Source organism: Aquarana catesbeiana, linkage group LG05 (genome assembly GCF_042186555.1).
Source record: "Aquarana catesbeiana isolate 2022-GZ linkage group LG05, ASM4218655v1, whole genome shotgun sequence".
Classification (NCBI taxonomy): Eukaryota; Metazoa; Chordata; class Amphibia; order Anura; family Ranidae; genus Aquarana; species Aquarana catesbeiana.
The window spans coordinates 466,350,054-466,374,747 of NC_133328.1; the positions used below are offsets into that span (position 1 = coordinate 466,350,054).

General features: G+C 41.9%; 1 protein-coding gene across 2 annotated transcripts in view; it reads left to right on the forward strand.

The window, feature by feature from the left end:
• The window catches only part of MYOM1 (myomesin 1), a 180,638-nt gene that overhangs the window by 119,252 nt on the left and 36,692 nt on the right, over positions 1-24,694 (forward strand). For both annotated transcript variants that reach the window (XM_073631423.1, XM_073631424.1), the window contains 8 exons: positions 4,750-4,946; positions 8,393-8,519; positions 9,710-9,894; positions 12,867-12,981; positions 22,750-22,909; positions 23,339-23,445; positions 23,652-23,696; positions 24,355-24,491. In XM_073631423.1, coding sequence (XP_073487524.1) covers positions 4,750-4,946; positions 8,393-8,519; positions 9,710-9,894; positions 12,867-12,981; positions 22,750-22,909; positions 23,339-23,445; positions 23,652-23,696; positions 24,355-24,491 — 1,073 coding nt within the window. The remainder of the gene's footprint in view (positions 1-4,749; positions 4,947-8,392; positions 8,520-9,709; positions 9,895-12,866; positions 12,982-22,749; positions 22,910-23,338; positions 23,446-23,651; positions 23,697-24,354; positions 24,492-24,694) is intronic.

Sequence of the window (24,694 nt, forward strand, 5' to 3'; positions counted from 1 at the left end):
GGGGTTGTTTTTTAGGGGTTGGGCAAGGTCCATAAAGACATGGATGAGTAAGTTTGGGGTGGAGGAACTCGACTGGCTGGCAAAGAGTCCTGACCTCAAACCGATAGAACACCTTTAGGATGAATAAGAGCAGAGACTGGGAGCCAGGCCTTCTCGTCCACATTAGTGCCTGACCTCACAAATGCGCTTCTGGAAGAATGGTCAAACATTCCCATAGACACACTCCTAAACCTTGTGGAGAGCCTTCCCAGAAGAGTTGAAGCTGTTATAGCTGCAAAGGGCGGGCCAACTCAATATTGAACCCTACGAAATAAGACTGGGATACCATTAAAGTTCATGTTCGTGTAAAGGCAGGCGCCCCAATACTTTTGGTTATATAGTGTATACGTAATGCATCAGTAAGTTAATGAACAGTCAGCAGTAAATCTAGATCGACAAGGGGAATTTAAAGGAATTGGACCAAGGGAAAATCTATGCATATCCCTCATTTTTGACTTGAATCTGCATAACCACAGGAGAAGGTTTCAATTTCAATGGCCTTATTCTTTAGTCCTCAAATATACCAAAGCAATTCTACTGTTAGTACTTGCAATAATTCAGTACAAAGCAATGATCTGTGTTTAGCATTAAAAAAATATTGGAAAAACAACATTATTTAAAATGAATGACATAAGAAGGAAATAATTCCAACTGCTGTGAGCAGCAATGCATTTGTTTCAGAATGGGGATGTATCAAATTGTATGGCACAATGAATGAAAGATCTCTCCGTGTATAGCTAGATGAAATGAGTTACAATATACCGCACTCTGACATACGATATGGGAAGTGGGATGGGGTAAAGGTAAGTAGGGAAGTCATTCATGGGTCTCCTGGTCACTGTTTACGTGACTGGTACTCACTGTTTACATGTTCTTCATTCAACTATCTGGTAAGTAAAAACACTGTTCATATAAAGAGCAGACAGACTTACACTGGTTATTCATTACACTGTTATAAGACACTATAGAATACATTCATACTTTCAGAATCATTCTAGTAACCAGAAAGCAGCTCTACCTATACATGTTAAAGTACCACATTTTGCAAAAAATAAAAGTCTTTTGGCCTTATCATATTGTTACCTTAGTGTACTGTCTTCGGAATCTGCAATATGCTATTACAGTATATAAACACCAAGTACCAGATTACAGCACTCTTTTTTTATGAAATCCGCACACTATCAGACACCACACATGCTTGCTGTTGTAACTTATACTGTATAACAAGTGACATTATGACAGATAATGAATGACTAGACATATATTTGGATCAGGTAAGTGGTCAGTTATTTACCACACTATTAACCTCTGGTGCAATGAATTAAGCTGGTCATGTTTGATGCAGTCCACCTTGTTTGTGTGTACTGTACTTTGTATGGGTAAAATACAGTTTTAATATGAGCCCAGAAATAAAAAAAAAACTTTATTACAATCCCACAAATTCCAAAATGAATGCAATCAAATGCAAAGAATTTTAACGTAAAATCACCTATGATCACAATAGAACACAATGAGGGAGATTTACTAAAACCGATGCACACGGAATCTGGTGTAGCTGTGCATAGTAACCAATTAGCTTCTAGGTTTTATTGTCAAAGCTTAAGGTCGGCCATACACTTGTTGAATTACGAACCATTTCTCGTTCGAAAATCGCACCATTGAATACTGATTTTAGACCATTAGTAGGGCTTCAGCAACGGTCGATTTTCTTGCGGCCATCGAATTTGAAAAATTGGAAAATTTCTGTTCCATAATAACATGAGGTGAAATTGAAAGCTTGGTTGGTCAAATTTCTAAATCAATGGTGGCATCATCGAATTACAAAGCACGCAGAATTTTTGATTCTCTCGACAAATCGTTCAGAATTCAACCCATGTATTGCCTGCATGAGTGAACAAGCTGATTGGTTACTATGCACAGCTGCACCAGATTCTGCATGCACCAGTTTTAGTAAATCTACCCCGATATATTTATTGCAATTCACCCATGGCTAGTGCAGGGGAGCTCAAATGTGGATTACCTATGGTACAATGGGCAATATTTAACAGAAATATCAGCTGTTCTGATATTTGACTTAATAAAACACACTGCTCTTCTCATGTAAACAGCATTGATAATGGACAAACAAGAGCAATATGCACTCATTTATTATATACGATTTATTAATGTCTATTTTGAAGGCAGATCCCAGATCAGAGAGCAGTTCAAATAATGCTAGATTTTTATTACTTAATTTTTATTGGTTTGACTGTTTTTGTCAATTCCAAAATACACATTAGTAGCAACATCATCCAAAACATTTTTTTTTATAACAAGGAGTAATTTTATATCCAAGTCTGGTGAAATTTTAGCTCTGTTTAATCATGTTAGACTCAGTGTGGTTGATTTACTGAATGGAGATAGGCTGTTCACTTGGCAAGGTAAGTTGCTCCAGAACTTAGTGAATAAGGTGAAGCTCTGCTGGTTTCCATCATCCAATTACATGCAAGCTATTTTTTTTTATTTTCCTTGCATGTGATTGGTTATTCTTTGCAAAGTTAAACTTCACCACATTCACAAAGCTCTGAGGAAAATTATCTTGCACAGTGCAACTTCCCTTGCAAAGTGAACAGCCTAGTCACCTTTAGTAAATCAACCACAGTCAGTTAGGGATGGTGAACAGGGTGAAAAATAGTATTTTTTCTACAATATAAAACAATGCTCTCAGCTGTTAAGAGCTAATCTATTCCTGTATTCTGTAAATATTACTCTCTGTTGAAACGAATTCCATAAGATCTATATACAACACTTACCTGAATAGTGCCCTTCACATTTATATTTAAAGAGCATGTTCTATATTTCCCCACAGTAAAAATTGTCTTTAGTAGAACATTTATCACAACACTACGTATATAACCACTTCAGCCCCAGAAGGATTTGCCCCCTTAATGACCAGGCCATTTTTTGTGATACGACACTGCGTTGCTTTAACTGACAATTGCGCGGTCATGCAACATTGTACCCAAACAAAAACAGATGTCCTTTTTTCCCCACAAATAGAGCTTTCTTTTGGTGGTATTTGAACACCTTGGCGGTTTTTATTTTGTGCGCTATAAACAAAAAAAGAGTGATCATTTTGAAAAAAAAAATTTTTTTTTACTTTACTACGCAACAAACTATGGGATAGATTTAGGGACTTTTATATATTTTTTTAATTGTTTTTACTCGTAATGGCGGTGATCTGCGATTTTTAGCGGGATTGCAACATTGCAGTGGACAAATCTGACTCCAAATGACACTTTTTGGGGACCAGTGACATTATTACATTGATCAGTGCTATAAAAATGCACTGATCAATATATAAATTACACTGGCAGGGAAGGGGTTAACACTAGGGGGCGATCAAGGGGTTAAGTGTGTTCCCTCAGCATGTTCTAACTGTAGGGGGGGATGGGCTGCCTGGGACATGACAGAGATCACTGCTCCCGATCACTAGGAACAGCAGATCTCTGAGATGTCCCTTGTCAGAACAGAGATCTGCCTTGTTTACAATGGCAGATACCGGTTCTGCCTCTGTATACAGCGATCGCGGGCAGTCAGCGGCGGGCACGCAAATCTCATTTGCAGGGACCAACGGTTCGCGCAGGAGAGCGACCTGTTGCAGTATAAGTACGGCGGCTGGTCGGCAAGTGGTTAAAACTCAGAGAACAACTTCATCTTAAAGCAGAAATACATTCTCTTTCTTTTTCTATTGAAAACTCTCTGAAATTGCCAGTTAAAAATGGGTCATGCATGCATACCTACAAAACTGTGCACCCAGTTTAGGTAAGAATTTATTGCATAGTTACATTGGTCTACCTTGGACTAATGTGAACATGGATATCTTATACTTGACAATTCCTATGGAAGCCACAGATAGCTGTAGTAGTAGCTGCTATACAGTGATAGCAGCAGTCTTCCAGGTACAGTGCTGAGCAGCTACCTTCTGCCTAGTAACTGCAGGGGGTCATTCATTCAGCACTGCTGCCATTCACAGAACATCTTGTAATGCAAGGCGTTCTCTAATTGAATGAGGTGGAAAAGCGGGGTGGCTACGTCACAACATACCTGGTTCCTGGCAAAGTATGGCAGTAGTTCCTAGGGAGAATTTCCTGTGAGGAATAGATTAATTATCACTTGGATTAGACTGTTCATGATTACATATCGATAATATAAAATATGCTTTAGGACAACTAACAATGATTTGCAAGTTTTCATGCATGCACTATTTTTAACTTGCAAGACAAAAAAAAAAGCCTACTCTTTGCTCATGTACAATTCAGGAATTATAGATAATCATAAAGTAGTAAAAGGCAATAGAATTCCTGTCACCTGCACCCTAGGGGACAGCTGTCAAAGGGGAACTTGAACCCATTTCAGAATAAAACATAGAAGTTGGTTAAATATCAGTCAGCAAAATAGAATTTGTAGATATAGTTATGCTGATCAATCATGACCTGATGGAAACCATTAAGAATCATTGCACCTTCACATTTGACCTTAGATAAAGGCAGCTCTGCTTTCACAAATCTTGGTCCCTCACTTTGCAATATCACAGAGTGCATATGGAATTCCCTGACACTGCTTCATTTCACATTAATATGATTCACACTTGTTTCTAACGTTGTGCATTATTTATGTAATACTGCAAATAAACCAGTACTGCTTGCCTAATGTTCATGTAAAAAACAGCACCCCCCTCTGCACCTTACGACATCACTGTTTTGGAGAGTGTCCGTGACTCTATGGTTATCGGATGGAAGCAGCCCAAGATTAGCGGTGGCGTGGACATTAAAGGCTACTATGTGAACTTCAGAGAGGTTGTGGATGGCGTTGCAGGAAAATGGCATGAAGCCAATATCAAGGCCATCAGTGACAGAGCCTACAGGGTAAGAATAAACAGTCCAAAGCAATTCTAAGACTGTTGGGTTGATTTGATAAAATTGGAGAGTGCAAAATCTGGTGCAGCTTGTTCAACAAAGCTTTGATAAAGAAACCTGGACCTGATTAGTTTCTATGCAGAGCTGCACCAGATTTTGCACTCACCATTTCCAGTAAATCAGCCTCTGTGTGTTTATAGTCAATTGAACTTAGTAATTAATGAACTGTAGAAATGTTTTAGTTTCCTACATATTTATATGTTATACCTGTTTTTGTAAGAGACCTCTAATAAACATACTTGTATAAACATACTTGATCCAAAATTTGAGATGCCAACCCATTGTTACCAAATAAAGTAAATAAAGTAATAAGAAATTATTTTAAAAAATCTGTTTCCACATAGAAACCAACATTTCAATGTTTTAACACAATTACTGTAAATTTAATTATGCAAATAAACAGCATCACCCTTACAGAAAAAAATAAAAAAAGACTTTATTACTAAACTTCTCACAGCCAGAGATCTAATAAAAAGCACCGCTAGTAGACTTTTTGTAATTTAGTCTTTCTAATACTTTTTCTTTTGGATATGTCATCTAAAGGAAGCTATGAGCCATGGAGTTGGTATTCCATATAACAGAGGACCCCATGCATTGTACTTTAAAATACAACTTAAAAGGCCCTATTTAAACTACTGCACTTAACATCGTGCAGTTATATGCATTGTCATAGAAATTATTTGTATATATTTTTTGATTGAACTACCATTTATCCCGCTATCTGTTGTGTTGAAACCTGCAGCTGAATTGCAGAAACTATGACTTTTTGAAAGTGACCTGCAGAACAACTTAGTAAAGAACTCTCTACACTGAAGAAATGGCTGCACTCCAAGATCCATCAAAATTCCTTTTTAATAGACGAACATCCCAAGTGTTACAAACAGTTCAAATGGTAGACGCGTTTCGCACACTAACAGGTGCGCTTATTCATAATCTACCATTTGAACTGTTTGTAACACTTGGGATGTTCGTCTATTAAATAAGAATTTTGATGGATCTTGGAGTGCAGACATTTCTTCAGTGTTGATCGTATGCGGAGTTGAGCCGAAGGCGGGCACCCGTGATATCATTAGGCTTCCTGTCTCACCTGGAGCAGCGAGTTCTTTTGTTTGGATATAAAGAACTCTCTAGTTACTTAACCACTTCCCGACCGCCGCACGACTATGTACGTCCTAAGTTTGAACGGGGATATTGTTGTTATGGCAGCAGGTAGCTGCCATAACCCCGGTATCCCCGTTTTCGTGCGGCGGCAGCCTTTCAGATAAAAGTGGTCCCTGCAGCGGATTCGCAGCGAGATCACTTTTATCGGTGGCGGGAGAGGGGCCCCCCCACTCCCGCCGCGATCCGGTGCCCTCCGCCGCTTACCGGAGCCGTCGGTAGCGGCGGAGGCGATCGCGTCCTGTGCCGTGGTGTGTCTGGAGACGAGTGAGGCCAAGATGGCGCTCACTCGTCTCCATGACACTGCTGGGCGGAAGCGACGTCAAAACGTCACTTCCGTCCACGCCTCTTAAAGGCATATTTTTTCAAATGTCATTTTTCTAAATAACTTTTTTTTTTTTTTTTTATTGCATTTTAGTGTAAATATGAGATCTGAGGTCTTTTTGACCCCAGATCTCATATTTAAAAGGTCCTGTCATGCTTTTTTCTATTACAAGGGATGTTTGCATTCCTTGTAATAGGAATAAAAGTGACACAATTTTTTATTTTTTTTTTAAACAGTGTAAAAATAAATAAAATATTGTAAAATAAATAATAATAAAAAAAAAAAAAATTTAAAACCCCCCTGTCCCGACGAGCTCGCGCGCAGAAGCGAACACATACGCGAGTAGCGCCCGCATATGAAAACGGTGGTCAAACCACACATGTGAGGTATCGTCACGACCGGTAGAGCGAGAGCAATAATTCTAGCCCTAGACCTCCTCTGTAACGCAAAATATGCAACCTGTAGAATTTTTTAAATGTCGCCTATGGAGATTTTTGAGGGTAAAAGTTTGACACCATTCCACGAGCGGGCGCAATTTTCAAGCATGACATGTTGGGTATCAATTTACTTGGCGTAACATTATATTTCACAATATAAAAAAAAATTGGGATAACTTTACTGTTGTTTTATTTTTTTATTCAAAAAAGTGAATTTTTTCCAAAAAAAGTGCGCTTATAAGACCGCTGCGCAAATACGGTGCAAAAAAAAGTATTGCAATGACCGCCATTGTATTCTCTAGGGTGTTAGAAGAAAAACCATATATAATGTTTGGGGGTTCTAAGTAATTTTCTAGCAGAAAAACCTGTTTTAAACATGTAAACACCTAAAATCCAAAACGAGGCTGGTCCTTAAGTGGTTAAATCTGTCTTAAGAGAAAAATATGTCCCAGAGCAGGGGGAGTGATGCTAATGTGCCCCCCCCCCACACACACACACACACACACACACACACACACACGCACACACACGCAGACACACACAGACACACACATCTTTTCTTCCCAAGCTTTTTAATTCAGTGCTACAAAAAGCAATAAACAAAAATGTAAAAGGGATATATTAAAAAAAGCTAGGGGAAGGGTATAAATAAGTTAATCAAATCTAATTCAGATTACCTAAATTTTTAACTATAAGATTCAAGGTAAAATAAAAACTGGTACATAGTATTTTTGTTTAATTTGGCGCAAAAAAACGAACTGCTATTCTGTCTCAAATTGTTGAAATAGTGTCTTCCTAAGATCTCTATGCCTTGACTGATTCAAGCCGAGACAGTTACTGTCTACTTCATTAGATACCTGAACTCACCCAACATTGGCATTTGCAAATTTCTTTACTCTATGCTGACGGTTCAGGCAAACAATATGATGCAATAGATGATGGTCAAAAGGTATATTGTCTTCCTCACTTTGGTGTGTGTCCTGCAGGAGGAATTGCAGGAACTGACAACGAGGAAGGAGCAAATCCTTCCTTAGTTAAAAAAGGAGGATTTGCAGAAAATAATGGCAATTATTACAATGGGGGGGGGGGGGGGTCCAGGTTGCAGCATAACAATAACTTAATAATTCAAAAACACAGACAGATGCACAAATGCAATTACATTGTCCATTAAACTGCTGGAGGCATTGCAACTGCATACGAACAACAACAAAAATTTCTAAAGGAAGAAGAAGATATAACAGGTAATTAAAACTAATTAGGGTTAATTACTGTAAAATTTGCAAAGCCCACTTAGCTATATATTGCCGTCCGTTCAATGGAATTCTAGACACAAGGTTCAGTACATTACATTGGACATAAAAAAAAATCTTTTCTTGATAAATGTAAATGATTCAACTTTCTTTTAGCAAGTAAAACGATTTTTAGTCAAATAAGCTAAAGCTGTTTTTACAATTTTTTTGTTTTATGTTTTACAGGTTTTGGATTTGAAAGAAAACAAACTGTACCAATATCAGGTTGCTGCTTGTAATTTGGCTGGAGTTGGAACACCATCACAGCCAAGTAAAGCATTCAAATGTGAAGAGTGGACCATTGCTGTGCCAGGTAATTCAGTTACATTTAACATTAGATATAAACTGGACTTTAACTGTATTTCTATGAAATTATACAAATAGATATTCTGGATTAGAAAATAGACTCTGTTCCACACAATGGCTGCATTCACTACTTAGATTATGGAAATGTTATGTCTTTCTCCTGACAGTCTTGATAACAGGGGAGTGTGCAGAGGTCAGTCTGATGGCTCCTGCTACTATAAAAATAGCCATTGCTCTGTTTTCTTCATTTATAGTTAATTTCTTAATTTGTGGGTTGGGTAAATGCTGGGGTTAGAGAAAATATAGGCTGGGGTAAGTTTTGGATTTTGAGTTAGAACTTGAATTAGGTTGAGGGGTTTGTCTAGAGATAGGATTAGGGTTAGCTTTAACATAGGGTCAGAGGTAGAACTAAGTTTAGACCTAGAGTTAGTGGCCATATATGATCCAATTTATATTTTTATCTACTGTACTTATTTTGTACTGGTACCAAATCCTATATTCTCCTGGACTATTAATATGAGTGTTACTGAGGCTATAGCTCTTGAAGTGTGCTTGATTCGAGCATTGCTTATGATATTTAGGAAAGGATAAGGCTTTTTAGGATATAGAGGTAATACTGCTCATTACACAGATTTGTTTTACCTTGTTAGAGATTTTATGTGTGAATATGCTCAATTCTCACCTTTTTAGGAACAGTATTTCTCTGTATGTGCATTGCTAACATTGTTGACTGATTTGGGGGGAAGATTGTGGCACAGAAAAAAATAACCATGTGGTCATAAGCTATAGCGCTCCTTCTGCTTTTCATTTCCCACTACTGGTGATTTGTGGCTGCCAAGAATAGTGATGGACAAATATTGAATTTGTGACCTACAGGTCAGGAGGGGTGAGCCAGAAATGATGACCACAGGTTCCTACTATTCAATGTGAAAAGTAATTTCATAGCTTATGTCTGGCCATGGGTTTACTTTAAGGATAAACATAAGTCTCATTGTTCATTATTTTTTGCCCTTTATTTGGGAAAATGATGACAGCATGAAATAAAAATGCTTCACATTTCATTTTTTTTGGTTAAGAAAGATGGGTCTGCAAAAAATGTAAATACAGCTAAACTAAGTAAGACATTGAAACTACTGTGACCATTAAACTGTAATACATCTCTGACACTAAGGGGCTTTATTAACTTGTATCCATCAGGACCTCCTCATGAACTCAATCTTACTGAGGTCAGAAGCAGCTCCCTGGTTTTGTTATGGAAGACACCAGTCTACACGGGTCGTACCCCAGTTACTGGTTTTTATGTTGACATTAAAGAAGCAGATGCACCAGAAGAGAACTGGAGAAGTGTAAATGAGCAACCAATTCCAAATACCTACATCAAGGTAACACACAGCTATGTTTTCCCTTTAACATTCAGGTTTCGCTTCAGTTGAACTTTGAAAACATAATTTATACTTAATGTGTATGTTCAACAAAAATGTCTTTGGTAGTTTTGGATAGAGTGGCTAAGGGTTAGAATGCCTGTCAAGTTTTTACTGCTACCGTGTCTGGTGCTTCTCTCCCTTCCCTTCCTGTCTGATTAAACAGATGTCAGTGAGGGCAAATCTGTTTATTTGAGCCCCTGATAGCAGTAAAACCCTAAAGGCATTCTGGTTCTTCCTTACTCTATATGAAAGTAGATAAAACATTTTTTGCTGGATAAATGCTTTAATCCCACAACTCACAACAAATATTATTTTATTAACATTTTTCCTAGATTGACCTGTGCTGGTAATAAAATGAAAAGATTTTTCCATTCCGTACTTAAAACACAAGAAGTAAATATTAATTTAGCTCAGTAAAGCTAGTTTGATTCAGACATCCGATCATAGGCAAAGAAAACTCCTGAAATGAGGAATGGTAAGTAGCTTCTGCTAGAAGGGTCCTCCAGATGCTATACACATTCAGGGTCATCCAAAGTAGCAGGATAGCAAGCTGACAGGCACCCAAGCAGCACTTACAGCAGAGAAGCAGGCTCTGGACAAAGATATGCAGAGAAAGGCACTTCTAGGTGTAATATGTCAGCAATTTTATTAAAAAGCAATGATTAAAAACACTTACAGGATTACAGAGTAAACAGGATCATGAGTGTATGAAGTCCTCCTGAGATGGTCTTCCCTGTCACTGTGCCGGCCAGCAGCTGCAGAAACTGAGGGTCTGGAGGACCAAGATGGCTGCCGCATTTCCTGAAACCACCATGGAACACAGGGGGCGGAAGTAATGTCAGCGGGGGGGGTGACAAGTTTCGGAGCATGCTCAAAGGCTCCTTCTTCAAAACCTCTGAGCATTCTCAGAAACTAGTCACCTCCTCTTGCTGACGTCACTAATGCCCCCTGTGTTCCACGGTCGTTTCAGGAAGTGCAGCAGCCATCTTGCTCCTCCAGACCCTCGGTTCCTGCAGCTGCTGGCCGGCACAGTGACAGGGAAGACCATCTCAGGAGGACTTCATACATTGATGAGCCTGTTTACTCTGTAATCCTGTGTTTTTCACTGTTGCCTTTTAATAAAATTGTTGACATACTGCACTTAGAAGCTCTTTTCACTGAATATCTTTGTCTATCCAAAGAAAACCCCAGAGTATAACTGTGGGTTCAGAGCTAATACAGGTTTATCTGATCTGTAAAAAATGTACTAAAACCCCAATGTTTCCTGGTGTGCTATTTATTAAAGTTTAACTGCAGGCAAACAGCTAAAATAAAGGGAGCTGTCTTACCTGCCAAAGCATTTGTAATTTCTTTTTACTCCTCCAAATCCAGACTCCCCAGCCAGACAGCACAACTGGTCTTGCCCTCTCTGGGTCTCTGTTGCACTTTGGTGTGCAGTACAGCCTGGTCTAAGACCAATCCCAATCTATGATTGGACAATGAAAGAGCAGCAACACACTACAGAGGACATCAATTTGCTTTCCCCTCTTCTCTTTCTCACTTTGAGTATTCCTACCAGAGATTGTTTTTGTAATAATAAAGATAACTGAAAATTTTTAGTTTTGGATATAGTAGGGAGTGAGTTGTGTCCCTGTTTGGCCTTATTTACATTTGTATTTGTGGTGCAGTAAAAACATACCTTCCCCGACCGCCAACCTCCAAATGAACATGGCAGGCGCTCGAGTCAGTGTAGTCCCAATGCTTAGCTCTGCAGTGCAGAAAATTTAACCAAACATGTCAAGTTTGACAGGCAGTATAACATGTCAAACTAGCCCATTGAATTTAATAGAACCATGCCACAACCGAGAGCCATTCGTTTGGATCATGGTTGTGTTGCATTATTACAATGCAAAAACATTTTCTGCTAAAAACAAAAATCAGCCACTGCTCAGTACCTGAAAGCTGCTTCTGGAAAGCAATCAATCGTCAATCACTTTTCAGAAGGGAAGGTAGTGAGAAAAGATTAGGAGATAACCTCTTACTTACTTCCTGATTTGTCTACAAACCAACAAATTAGGAGAGAGCTCCCCAACAGGGCCACAGACATCATGTAAAACCTGAAAGGGGATCTAACCCCTCCCCATTTCCCAACTTCCTGCTCATCAAATTTGCTCACTGCTGTTCCAAGTGGTTGCAGTAGGACCCCCCCCCCCCCCCATTCGGCTCACATGAAGTGGCTGCAAGAAGAAGCAATTGAATTGAGAGGGATCAACAAGTTAATGCAAATACAAATGACAGCAGTTAGGATTGTGCAATGAAGTTTGCTAAAGCACTTGCAATTTACAATATGTACTTGACCAAGGAATTCTTTTTTTGCTTATTTGCTTTGCCCATTTGTTTTTATCTTATGCATATTCATAACACTTGGTTATAGGTTTACAACTACTTGAATAATTATTTAAGATACTTAAATATATTTTCCACTTTATCTTTAGATTTATCCAATTCCCTCTTTAACCTCCTGAGAATTAAAGATCAGGAAATCAGGTTTCCATGCTATAGCCCTATAACATCGCTTGCATATAACACTGTAACTGAGCCAGTTTTGTGTTTTTCCTGCACCTAGGTGGGTTGACCATTCAAGCAAAGCAGTGCTTATTGTGTGTTTATTTTTGGGAATTTAGCAGTGCAAAATGCCTTACTGATCTGAGGATTATCTCTCACACCAGCAATAAATGTCTGCTGCTTAAAGCTTTGAAACATCTGCCAGACAGGGAAGGGTGGCTTCAAAGGTGCAGATAACAATAACAAATAGATCATGGATGTATAATTTTTCTCCTTACATTTTGATTTACTTATAAGCATATCATTTTACAAAGTTGTTTTAGCTCTTTTTCCTGTTGCTTTTTACAACATTATATAGACTGGTGGTAATATTTCTTCTATTCCAGGTCCAAAACTTGAATGATGGCACTCGTTATGTGTTGAGAGTAAGGGCAGAGAATCAGGCTGGTGTTGGCAAGACATCTGATTTGACAGACCCTGTCCTTGCACAGACCAAACCAGGTTGTTATCATATTTACATTAATATTTTAATAAGTTATCATTTTAAAAAAGTACATACTAACTACTGACAACTTAAACAAAAAAAGTTGTCTGTTAAAGCTGTTTTCTATTCCCAACTTTATGAAGTTATGGTATGGGGCTCAAACAAATCCACACACCTTTGTTATTACTGGTGCTGGTATATGGCAAGAATATATTCCAGCTTGTCTTGGACAAATGCGATTGTGGACCCACTATACGTTTGGTGAAGGTGTTAGCTAGAGATGGTCCTGATGTTCGAATCAAATGTAAGTTTGACTCGAACTTCGGGTGTTTGTTCGTAAACGAACCAAACATATGGGGTGTTTGCGGCAAATTGGAGTGCAGCAGAGCGTCCCATAATGCACTGCAAGATCGCAGTGCATTGACGACTGCTGATTGGCCAAAGCATGCACCTGACCGGCATGCTTTGGCCAATCACAGCGCAATCTGATGTGAGAGCCATGATTGGCCAAAGGCAGGGTGCCTTTGGCCAATCATGGCTTGGGGGGTCCACGCCCCACACTATATAAGGCTGCTTAAACGGCAGCGGTATTTAGTGTTATACATGGAGATTGAGAGAACTTGAGCTAGATTAGGCAGGTTAGTTAGTGGCATGTAGGCAGTTTTGTTAGTTTTATATATATATATATATATATATATATATATATATATATATATATATATATACAGTGTAGTCAGTGTAGACTATATATACAGTGCAGGCAGTGAATGGGTATCCGGTACATTGTACCCCTACCCATTCACCCAAAAAAGTGTCAAAAAGTAAAAACCACAACAGACAGTTTTTGACAATTCCTTTATTTAAAAAGAAAAAAAAAGTGTCCCGCGATGTCCATCCATCTCCAATCATGCTGCTCGACGGACCCCAAAAAATAGAAAAAAAAACTCCACCTCAATGGGAGGCCTCCCGGTGACTGCTGTCTCTTGGCTGTGACAGCTGTTATATAGGCAATGGCAGGGCCACCCGGTGACGTAACCACGTGACCCTGCCACCTTCTGACATCATTGCCTATATAACAGCTGTCAAAGCCAACAGACAGCAGTTGCCAGGAGGCCTCCCATGGAGGCAGTGTTTTTTAGTTTTACATCGTGGGACATTTTTTTTTTTTCTTTTTTATTAAAGGAATTGTCCAAAACTGTCTATTGTCGTTTTCACTTTTTAACACTTTTTTTTGGTGAATGTGTAGGGGTAAAATGTACCCAATACCCATTCACATGGGGGGGGGGATCTGGGGCCCCCTTGTGAAAGGGGGCTTCCAGATTCCGATAAGCCCTCCACCTGCAGACCTTGAAAACCACAGCCCAGGGTTGTCGGGAAGAGGCTCTTGTCCCCATCAACTTGGGGACAAGGTGCTTTGGGGGGACTCCAAAGGACCCTCCCTATGTTGAGGGCATGTTTGCCTGCTATGGTTCAGGAGGGGGGGCGCTCACTCGCCCCCTATCCTGTACTCCAGCGTGCATGCTCGGATAAGGGCCTGGTATGGATTTTATGGGGGGAACCCACGCCAATTTTTTTCTTGATTTTTTTATCTATATTGCTGGGATTCGGCAATACATTATAGCCCCAAGCAAGTTTGAATTACATTTTTTTCCTTTAGAAATGTAATTTTGCTGCGCCACTATTCTACACATAACACAGATGCACCACTTTACAGGCAGACTAAGGCCCCCCCGGGCACGATATTTAAAGGAATATTTCATTTTTATTGTTTCACTTTAAGTATTATTAAAAGGGCATAGGGTCCCCCCGAAAATCCACACCAGGCCCTTTGGGTCTGGTATAGATTTTAAAGTAAAAAAAAACAGTGTGGGGTCCCCCCCAAAATCTATACCAGACACTTATCCAAGCAAGCAGCCTTGCACTGAGCACCCCCCTCCTGAACCATGCCAGGCCTCTTGCCCTCAAGATGGGGTCCCCCCCATAGCACCCTGAGGGGGTAAGAGCCTCTTTCCAACAACCCTGGCCATTGGTTGTCGGGGTCTACAGGTGGGGGGCTTATCGGAATCTGGAAGCCCCCTTTAACAGGGGGGCCCCCAGATCCCACCCCCCTATGTGAATGGGTATCAGGTACATTGTACCCCTACCAATTCACCAAAAAAGTGTCAAAAAGTAAAAACCACAACAGACAGTTTTTGACAATTCCTTTATTAAAAAAAAAAAAAAAAGTGTCCAGCGATGTCCATCCATCTTCAATCACGCTGCTCGACGGACCCGAAAAATATATTAAAAAAAGCTCCACCCCGATGGGAGGTCTCCCGGCGACTGCTGTCTCTTGGCTGTGACAGCTGTTATATAGCTGTTATATAGGTAAGGGCGGGTCCACCTGGTAACGTAACCAAGTGACCTCACCCCCTTCTGATGTCATGTGATGTCAGAGGGGGTGGGGTCATCCGGTTACGTCAGCGGGTGGCCTTGCCCTTGCCTATATAACAGCTGTCAAAGCCAAAAGACAGCAGTCGCCGGGAGGCCTCCCATGGAAGCGGAGTTTTTTCGTTTTTTCAGGTCCGTTGGGCGGCGTAATTGATGATGGATGTACATGACAGGGACATTTTAAATTTTTTTTCCCAAAGCACCCTCCCAATGTTGAGGGCATTTGGCCTGGTTTGGTTAAGGAGGGGGCTGCATGCTCAGATAAGGGGTCTGGTATGGATTTTGGCTTGGAGTTCCCCATAAAATCTATACCAGACCAGAAGGGCCTGGTATGGACTGGAGGGGGGGGGGACCCACGCCAATTTTTACTTGATTTTTTATCTATATTGCCGAGAGTCGGCAATACATTACAGCCACGAGCAAGTTTAAATTACATTTTTTCCTTCACGAATGTAATTTTGCTGCGGCACTGTTCTACACATCACACAGATGCGCCACTTTACAGGCAGACTAAGGCCCCCCCCCCCCCCCGGCATGATATTTAAAGGAATATTTAATTTGTATTATTTCACTTTAAGCATTATTAAAATCACTGCTCCTGAAAAAATGGTTGTTTTAAAAACTTTTTTTCTGCATTAATACATGTCCCCTGGGGCAGTACCCGGGTCCCCATACACTTTTTATGTAAATAACTTGCATATAAGCCTTTAAAATTAGCACTTTTGGTTTTTCATGTTCGTGTTCCATAGACTTTATTAGGGTTTGCATGTTCGCTCAAACTTTTTGCCGGTTCGCATGTTCTGGTAGGAATTGAACCGGGGGTGGGTGTTCGACCCATCCGTAGTGTTAGCCCTCAAACGGCTAAGGCACAAAATTTAAGCAGCCACCTGGTATTCACCAGCACACCTTATAAGGAACAATAGACTTTGCCGCAGAGCAGCTCCCAGGTTGCAGTTCTTGAACATACCTGTGCAGATAGCAGCTGACCAGAAAGCAGTACACAGTCTACAGGCAATCTCAGAAATGGAAACAGGCCAAAGTTCAAACAAAGTATAGCCGACTTTGAACCTGCCTGACCCCTCTGTACCGTGCCGACCGCCTGCTGCCAAACCTGCTTGTGACCTGGACTTTGTATCTGCCTGCTCCTTTTGTACCGTGCTGACTGCCTGTTGCCAACCTTGCTTGTGTTCGGATCTGCCTGCTCCTGCTCTGCACGTGTAGCTGACCTACAGCCTACCTATCATCTCCTGCAGCTTGCATCAGGACTTTGGGCCTCATCCCTGCTAACCACCCGCCAGGCTCTCATACCATTCTGTGCTCCCGTGCCTTCTGTGTGCTCTATCAGATACGTACGGGAGGCCATCCTCTGCTATATCGGGTTCGTCAGTCTGATACGGGTAAGTCTGACACACAGGCTTATATGCTTAGATAAATGGTACCCAAGCCTCGCAGAGAAGACGCAAGGATCCTGCGAGGTTTTGCCTGTAACCCGACCTTCGGGCACTGGACCCTGCTTAGTGAAATCCTGGACACCACAGAGCTAAGGCATTCCTGCAGGGCGCTGTACAGGTCCAAGGGAGTGGACCCTAAAAACATACAAGGGTACCCAGTCCTTGAAGGTCCTCAAGTGGCAGGAACCCTCTGTGATGAGTGGGGATTGGGCTCTTAGTTTCTAAGGCTGCCTGGACGGGTAAGTGAAACCCCCTTATTTACTTATTGTAATGAGGGTGCGCCATTGCGCATTTAGGTTCGCATGGCGCACGTACATTCACCAAAATGCTCAGGAGTTTGCGGTTGTTTGGCGGCCATGGCGCACGCGGCTTCGCCGCAGGCGTTGTGCGCACAAGGAGCCGCGCATGCACCGTACCCTAATCTGGGTGCACATAGATTTGCGTCATATGCAAATACAGCCACACCCGTTCGCCAGGGGACCACGCACATGCGTGCGCGCAGGCCAGCTTATTTAAGCTGTGTATGCCAAGCATGCAGTGCTTCCAGAGGGCAGCTCTTTGACACAGAGCAGGCTCTGAACCAGGCATTTTCAGCGGTTCATTTCTCCTTAACCAGGTCACATGAGTCACCAGGTGTTGCTTGGCAGGCTAAGATGCTTAGCAGGATTGTTGCATAGGGGCTTGGTGAGCCCTATTAAGGGGTCTCCCTTCTGGGTTATGTAAATACTAAACCCAGGTACTCACTTTTTGTGGCTTGCAGGGCTAACACTACAGGGAAAGGTACACCTACGTCGTAAGTAGCTCCTGAGGAGCCTAGTCATAACCCTAGTTTAGTATCCCCTGAGAGACCAGAGGCTTCCGGGCAATCTAAGCCACTGCGCCTGTCTGGTATTGTGACTACAGTCAACGCTGCTGCTTCAGCCTTTATTACCAGGGATGAACTGTCCTTATCCCTAGCCGGGTTAGAGCACAGGATTGCTGGCATGATTGCCTCCATCCTGCAGGGTGACAAGAAGCATGACGGATCCCCCTCCCCTGAGCCTCCTAATTTGGAGCAGGAATGGGTTGAGGGTGGGGAAGAGCTAAATGCCAAGGATTTGGTGGAGGGCCTGGCAGATGAGTCTGCTTCTGAGCAATCTGGGCCAGAAGATGTCCAGTTGGTGTCTGCCTCTTAGTTGCAGAGGCTTTTGATCCAGACTCTTACCGAGATGGTTCGTTCTTCCTTTAAGTCTGCCTTTAAGAATAGGCGGTGTATGCTGATTGGGAACATCCTGACAGGATTTTCTTTCCTTCTAAGAGGTTTTCCCTTTTATATCCCATGAAGGAAAAGTTCATTAAGAAGTGGAGCATGCCAGCCATTGATGCGGCAGTCTCTTCCTTAAACAAGAACTTAAAGGGGTTGTAAAGATGTTTTTTTTTTTTTTTAAAATAACAAACATGTTATACTTACCTTCACTGTGCAGCTCGTTCTGCACAGAGTGGCCCCGAACCTGGTCTTCTGGGGTCCCTCGGCGGCTGTTTCAGCTCCTCCCCGCAAGCATTTACCACCTTCATGCGAGCTCCCTCGCACGGTGGTGAGTGCTTGCGGGCGCGCTCCCGTGATACAGCCGGCGGCTATAGCCGCTCGCTGTATCACTCGGCCCCGCCCCCCGGCGCGCCGCGTCATCGGATGTGATTGACAGCAGCGCGAGCCAATGGCTGCGCTGCTTTCAATCCATCCACTGCAGCCAATCAGCGACCAGGCTGAGCTGCAATGAAGCTGACGAGGACGAGGAGCGAAGATTCGAGGCGTCAGGTAAGTAAAACGGGGGGGGCTGGGGCGGCGGTACTGTCAAAAGTTTTTTCACCTTAATGCATAGAATGCATTAAGGTGAAAACATTTTTACCTTTACAACCCCTTTAACTTGTCTGGTGGATAACGCACAGGGCTTGAAGGACCCTGTTGACAAGAAACTGGAGTCACTATTAAAGGCTTCCTTTTCTTTGGACAGCTCAGCTATTCAGCCAGCTGTCACAGCAATTGGAGTCTGCCAGTCCTTAAAGGATCAGGTCAGACGGCCTGACAGGTTTCTTGTTTGGCTCTCCTGTCTGTACACATGCGCAGACTTCTGTGGCTTAAGAACTGGTAAGCTGAGCTTCCTTGTAAGAAATTATTGGCAGGGTTCCCTTTTCGTGGGGAACGTTTGGTGATGATTTGGACAAATATATCCAAAAGAATTCCAGAGGGAAGAGTTCCTGTGAAGAGAAAGACCAGGTGTCCCTCGTTTAAAACCTCAGGGACCACTTCCTCAGGTGTCTCAGCGCCAAGGCAGTTCCGCTGCCAACAGGACGCTAGAGCCAGGGGCAAGCCGCAGGGCCGGAAGAAACCCGGGGTCCAAAACTCTACTAAATCCAGCACAAGCCCTCCTTTTGAGGGGACGCCACCACTCTATGGGCTGGGGGAAGGCTTCTACAATTTGCGGACACTTGGAAAACAGTGGTTCAGGATGAGTGGTTACAAGCTCCTGTGTCCAAAAGGGGCACGGGTTTTATTCGAACCTATTTATGGTAAAAAACCCATTATGGATCTAAGATCCCTTAACCAGTATCTATTAATCCAGTCCTTTTGGATGGAGTCTGTCTGCTCAGTAGTAACCTCGCTCCAGATGGGAGACTTTCTAGCCTCCATCGATATCAAGGACACATATTTACACATACCTTACATACCTTTCAACCTCAGCAGAGGTTACTGTGATTTGCAGTAGAGGAACCTCATTTTCAGTTTGTGGCTCTGCCCTTTGGGCTTGCCACAGCTCCCCGGGTGTTCAAAAGGGTCCAAGCACCAGTATTGGGTCTTTTAAGAGCCATGGGAATCTTGATGCTCGGGTACCTGGACAACCTACTGCTTAGAGATCACTCACTACAGGCTCTAGAACAGAGCATAGCCTGCACAGTGCGGTGTTTAGAAAGCTTGGGCTGGGTCATAAATACTGAAAAGTCCGCATTGAGACCAGTCTGAAGTATTTAGGTCTGACTCTTGATACGGTCCAGGCAAGGGTATTTTTTCCACCCATAAGGATCTGTGCCCTGAAGGATCAGGTGCGTCAGATAAGGGGCACCAGACAACCCTCCATTCGGCTCTGTATTAGTCTTTTGGGAAGGATGGTGTCCTCGTTCGAGGCAGTACCCTATGCCCAGTTCCATTCCAGGTCTATACAACAGGACATCTTGTTGGCTTGGAACAGGAGAGGGCAAGCCCTGGATTATACCATGTTCTTATCTCCTCGGGCACGCTTAAGCCAGGTCAGAACCTACGAAAGGGAAGATCCTTCCTCCCGGTATCTTGGAGAGTACTGACCACAGACGCCAGTCTCTCGGGCTGGGGAGCGACCCTAGAGGGGCTGACAGCTCATGGGAAATGGTCAAGGACAGAACAGCACCTGCCCATCAAAATCCTGGAGTTTGGGGCAGTAGGTCTAGACCTACAGTCCTGGACGGTGGAGCTTCAGGACTGCCCTATCAGGGTTCAGTCTGACAATAACACTGCAGTGGCCTATATAAGCCACCAGGGCGGTATCAGGAGTTATTCAGCTCTAAAAGAGGTGAACCACATACTAGCCTGGGACGAGGGACATGTGCTGGTTCTATCAGCGGTTCATATCCCAGGGGTAGAGAACTGGAGGGCAGATTATCTCAGCCACCAGCAGATCTGCCCAGGGGAATGGTCCCTACACCAGAGGGTGTTTCAGGAAACTTTCCAGCATTGGGGATGGCCAGATGTCGATCTATTGGCATCCAGGTTCAACAACAAGCTACATCAGTTTGTGTCCCAAACAAGGGATCCTCTGGCAATCGGAGCAAATGCTCTGGTAGTACCATGGAGCCAGTACTCCCTGGTTTATGCTTTTCCCCGATCCCCCTCCTTCCACGTTTGTTGCGCAGGATTCAGTGAGAAGGGGTTCCATTCATTCTGGTGGCACCAGCCTGGCCCAGAAGGCCCTGGTTCACAGAGATTCTGAGATTGGCAATAGATGAGCCATGGACGCTTCCGAGCCACCCCGATCTACTGTCTCAAGGTCCTATATTCCACCCCAATTTACAGTCTCTAAATTTGATGGCATGGCTATTGAAGCCAGGGTGCTGAAGGATCGTGGCATCTCGGGACCAGTGGTGTCTACCCTAGTGAATGCTAGGAAGATTTATCGTAAGGTCTGGAAGACTTATATTGCTTGGTGTGAACCCAGAAAATGGCATCCTCAGAAATACGTGATTGAGAGAATTCTATCTTTTCTACAGTCGGCTGTGAAAATCAGCTTGGCTTTGAGTACAATCAGAGGTCAGATTTCGGCCCTCTTAGTATTCTTCCAAAGGCCTTTAGCCTCCCATTCGCTGGTCCGAAACTTTATGCAGAGGGTAACTCATTTGCTTCCCCCCATTAGGTCACCTATGTGTCCTTGGGACTTAAATTTGGTGCTGTCTATGTTACAAAAACAACCATTTGAGCCTATCAAGGAAATTCCTTTAGTTTTGTGTCATGCATGCTAGCCTTCCTGATGGCCATCACCTTGGCTAGAAGGGTGTCAGAATTGTGGCCCTTTCATGTAAGGAACCATACTTAATTCTTCACCACGACAAGGTGGTGTTGCGTCCTATTCCATCCTTCTTACCAAAGGTGGTGTCTGCTTTTCATTTAAATCGGGACATTGTTTTGCCTTCTTTTTTCTCTCAGACTCGTTCGGCGGAAGAGAGACGACTGCATTCCTTGGACGTTGTCTGGGAAGTCAGAGTTTATTTGTCTAGATCTGGGGAGATCCGAGGATCAGACTCCTTTTTTGTTTTACCAGAAGGACCCAAGAAGGGGCAGGCAGCTTTCAAAGCTTCCATTGCCAATTTGGTCTGTCAATTGGTCATTCAGGCCTATGGTCTGAAACATAAGGCTCCTCCCTTTAGGGTTTAAGCTCATTCTACCACGGGTGTAGGAACCTCCTGGGCTTTTCACCATCAGGTATCTGTGGCTCAGATTTGTAAGGCTGCTATCTGGTCTTCAGTGCATACATTCACAAAATTTGATCAGGTGGATGTTCAAGCAGCTGAGGATTCGGCTTTTGGCCGCAGTGTACTGTGGACTGCCGTATAAGGTCTGATGGCTATTGTTTGGCAGGGTGTCTCCCTCCCCTCAAGCCTATTGCTCTGGGAGGTCCCAGTGGTTAATGAATATTAGCCTAACTCTGTGTCTCGTGATGTATGATAAAGAAAATAGGATTTTTTTCATCATACTTACCTGTAAAATCATTTTCTTTGAGTACATCACAGGACACAGAGGTCCCTCCCCTCTTTTTGAGGATTCAGTGCTTGCTACAAAACTGAAGTACTTCCTGTATGGGAGGGGTTATATAGGGGATCGCTTCCTGTCTAAGACTTTGTCTACCAGTGTCCATTCACCTAGAGATGATATATAACCCAGTAGGTAATGAATATTAGCCTAACTCTGTGTCCTGTGATGTACTCAAAGAAAAGGATTTCACAGGTAAGAAGGACAAAAAGATCCTATTATATGCAATTATGAGAGAGAGATAAAGATCATCCCAAGTTCAAACAGAAATAAATGTGCCAAGCAGCTCATATTAGCTTCAGTAAATAAAAAGTTTTTGATTGGTTCCAAACAATCACGTTCAGTAACCAAGCAAAAGGAATTTCTAATGAGACCTAAAGATGGGCTGAAGGAAGATGGCACCATTTATTTTATAAATAGTTGGTCTATCTTTTAGGACTCTAATTCAGTCCCTACTGCATGAATGGTATTCTTTAATATGTTATATTATTGATGAGATATTTATAAATGTATGTATGTAAATATTCATTGTTAAATCAAAATCTGTTGATGGTGCCCTTTTTCAATGCTGTATATTTTTACTGGCACTGTAGGTACCAAAGAGGTAGTGGTGGAGGTGGATGACTTTGGAGTCATTTCATTGAACTTTGAATGTGATCAGCTAACTCCTGACTCAAAGTTTGTGTGGTCCAAGAATTATGAACCAATAGAAGATGATTCACCAAGAGTAACTATCGAGACCAAAGGTGGCAAGTGAGTAAACTTTGTATGGACTGTAAAATAGAGCTAAACTTATTGTTTAGAACTTTCAAATGAAAAGACATATTTGAGCTGTAAATCGGGGCTAAAGCAGTGTATAAGCCTGCCTAGCAGTAATTAGTGACCATTAACTGGACTTGTGCTGTAATGTAAAGACGTTATGTTCCTTATCCAAGTGGCTTCTTATGTTTTAATGAGAGTCCAGAACCCCAGAATTTATAGCCAAACAGGTAAATCTATCACCTTATTTCAATCACCATGAAGCGTGTCAAAGCATATATTGATTTTCCAAGAGCAAGATAGGAGGAATGAAAATTTGTAAAAACTACCATGTACTAATACCTAATGACCTAAATAAGAGCCTTCACAGACATTTATAAGCTGGATTTTTTTAATATACTCTATATGTTCACATACTTATAGGACAAAGGTCTCGTTCAAAGATCCTGCAGAAGAAGACCTTGGCATTTATTCCTGTGTTGTTACTGAAACCGATGGCATTTCTTCCAGCTATACAATAGATGAAGAAGGTAAACTAGATATGTTTAGTTTATACTGCATGTATCTTGTAAAAAGACTGAGATATTTTTCTGTTTATTTATTTCTTTGTTTTATTAAAATAGTAATGACTAAACCAATAAATTATATTACCATTAAGTTATATCTGTAGCTATCTGCCTATGTATGATATATATCATGTTTCATACAAAATATAACTTTATCTTTTCCCCTGCAGAGCTTAAGCGTCTGTTGCAGCTAAGCCATGACCACAAATTCCCAAGTAAGCTACCACAAAACAAACAGACCAGTAGCACATCTACAGCATAATAACATAATACTAAACTATTATTTTTATTTAATTTTTACTGGATCATCTTTGGCCCAGGGACCGCATGTAGCCATTTTGAGCCCCTGTAGACAGTAGCTTGTGTTTCCCTACTGCCCTGCAATAATAGTGATTTGTATAAGTCTCATGTAGTGTGTGAACAATCTATGTCTCCTGAAGCATGTCCCTAGTTTCTAAGGATATTTGCCATCTCTGACCATTTCCTACAGCATGTCTGCACTCTCTGACCATTTGTTGTAAAGCAAGCCTGTAGTTTTGAACATCTCCTGTTGCATGTCTGTCGTCTCTTTCTGTAGAATTACATTCATTGAGTATCATGCAGCCCTCTGGTAATGTCAGGGACTGCACTTACGGCTCCCTATAGCAAGAAAGTTGGCCACCACTGACTTAATGCATCAAGTGTATTAGCATTCTTTTCAATAAAAGCCAACATGTTGTTCTCAGTTTCCAGCCACACTCTGATAGTGATCTTTCACTTCCACTGATTAACTATATGTAGAGAAAATAGTCTCTAAATTTTTGCATGCCCTAGAATTGGAGAGGGGGGTATCAAGCAATATCTCCTATATTCATAATCCTGTCCCTTTTGCAGTTATTCCTTTGAAATCTGGCTTGGCTGTAGAGATTCTTGAAAAAGGTCAAGTTCGCTTTTGGATGCAAGCTGAGAAACTCTCCGCTGGTGCTAAATGCAACTATGTCTTCAATAATAAAGAGATCCACCAAGGGGATGTGAGTCATTTTTGTATAATATCAAATACAACATTGATGTCTAGATTTAACAATAAACCTCCAAAGCAACCAAGTGAATTTCTATAGAGACTATTAGTTTAACAACTTGAGTACCTGTAATACTCCTTCATTATCAGGCCATATTTCAGTTCTCAGTGCTGTGATAGTTTGACTAACAATTGCATCCGCCATGCAACATTGGA